The 2,012-nt window shown below is 54.8% G+C and overlaps 1 protein-coding gene across 1 annotated transcript; it reads right to left on the bottom strand.

Moving 5' to 3' along the window:
- Nucleotides 1–1,532: 1,532 nt before the first annotated feature.
- On the bottom strand, nt 1,533–2,012 carry LOC105449527 (cellular nucleic acid-binding protein-like). The gene has a single exon (XM_011688783.1). It carries the CDS (start codon nt 2,010–2,012, stop codon nt 1,533–1,535), a length of 480 nt encoding a protein of 159 aa, XP_011687085.1.

The following is a 2,012-nucleotide window of genomic DNA, read 5'->3' as shown; positions in this document are numbered from 1 at the left end:
CCCGAATTCTCTTCACCAGGATTCTTTCCAGCATCTTCCCGAGTTCACTGAGAAGACAGATCGGTCGATAGGATGATGGTGCCCCGTCTGGCTTCCCTGGTTTCTTTAATAACACCAGTTTGGCTACTTTCCAGCAAATAGGGAAAATTCCTTCTCGGAGACAAGCAGTGAAACATTGCTTCAGAGGTCCCCTAATCTCAGTGAATGCCTCTTTAACAACCCCCCCCCATGACTCCGTCAGGGCCGGGGGCCTTACCAGCGTACTTTATTTTGCCAAGAGCCCACTCGATCTTTGCATCAGACACCGAGAAATCTTCGTCCCATTGGACCGGCTCCCTGTCTCTAGGTTGCAGCTCTTCATTGACACTGGGGAATAGTCCCTCTATCACGCGGGCCAACGTCTCCGGTGGGAGCGTCTCGCAGGTCGGTTTATCCTGTGGTCGCAACTTGCCCAAGACAAGTTTGTACGGACGGCCCCACGGGTCCCGGTCTATTGTCCTCAGGAGGTCCTTCCACGCATTGCTCTTAGAATCACGAATCGCCCCTCTCAGTTCCTTTCGTTTCCGTGCTAATTCCGCCTCCAATTCGAGAACCGCGGCACGTCTTCTTCTGCGACCCCTGGTAACTTTTCTCCTTAGAACGATACACTCCCTTCTCAGGGCAGCTATTGATTCGTTCCACCAGTAGATTGCTTTCCGCCCACGGGCCCTGTGTCGTGTCATGGAAAAGTCAGCCGCTTCCTTGAGTGCATTTTGTAGTCGCCTGTGACTCTGCACCTTCGTTTTCCTTTACTCCTGGCCAGTAGGATACTGCTAAACTTGCCCTTAACATATCCGGTCTGAGGCTCTTTAGGTTCCACTTAGGGAAGCCATACACAGAGCGTTCCACCTGTGTATTCCTCTTGCCGTGTAGCTGTAGAAAGATGAGCCTGTGGTCCGACAACGATTCTTCGTCTACCGCGAGTTCCCACGATCTAATTGTGGGTATTACGGCCGGTGAGACCCAAGTCAGGTCGATCACCGAGGTACCCTGCGGTCTCACACATGTGGGGTCGGACCCCTCGTTAACCAGTCTCAGGTCTAGTGCCGCCGTCCATGTAACCAGCACGTCACCCCTCACCGTAGGATGCGTGTCCTCCCATAAGTGGGATCTGGCGTTAAAGTCGCCCATTATGATTAATGGGCCTCTTATATGATCAACAATAGCATCGCTGACTGACTTCAGAAACGCCCGAAACTCGTTGATCCCTCTGTTGGGGGAAAAATAGCACGACACAATGACCGTTCCGCTCCACCTCACCGCCACAAAGCCTCTACCTTGGCTCAGCACACTCACCGCACTTGGTGCGATCATACCTTGCCATGTGATGGCCGCCATAGGTGGGTCCTCCGTGGATCGCGCCCACCTCGGATCAACAGGAACAACATGCGGCTCCTGTATGCACGCCAGGCCGCACCCCCTCTCGTGCATTATTTGCATAAGGAGGTTTTGCGACCCCGACGACCTATTCGTGTTTATTTGCACTATCGTGGTTATGCTTCTACGTCAGGCGCGGCCGCACTACTCCGATCGACCGGGATTCTTTGCGGCATCGGGTTTTGGCTACCACCCCTGAGGTTCCTCGGTGGGCACGGAGGGCATGCCTCTGATCCTGCCCTATGATCGTGCCTGCGTCCTTGCTCTTTGCAGATAGGGCATTCGGGGGGCCTCCCGCAGTTTCTGGCTATGTGCCCATCCGCCCCACAGTTAAAGCAACTGGCCGAGCGATCAACTTCACTTGGGCACCTTTCTCTAACGTGGCCCGACGCCATACACCTGAAGCACTGTACGGGGCGCTTCTTCAGCAGGACCACTCTAGCTGTGGACCAGCCAACTCGGAGCTTCCCCTCCTGTGCCAACTGCATGGCCGCATTCAGTGGGCACTGGGTCCACACCGTGCGTGCGCCATTTCTGGTGATCCTGTACTGCCCCAGTCGAATATCGGTCATCGCACAGCCACCAGTATTAGCCAT

Source organism: Wasmannia auropunctata, unplaced genomic scaffold, assembly GCF_000956235.1.
Source record: "Wasmannia auropunctata unplaced genomic scaffold, wasmannia.A_1.0 LD336076.1, whole genome shotgun sequence".
Taxonomy (NCBI): Eukaryota; Metazoa; Arthropoda; class Insecta; order Hymenoptera; family Formicidae; genus Wasmannia; species Wasmannia auropunctata.
This window is presented reverse-complemented; position numbering and strand designations above follow the sequence as displayed.

Excerpts from the sequence above, each read along its gene's own strand:
- LOC105449527 (XM_011688783.1), bottom strand. The coding sequence starts at position 2,012 with ATGGCTAATACTGGTGGCTGTGCGATGACCGATATTCGACTGGGGCAG.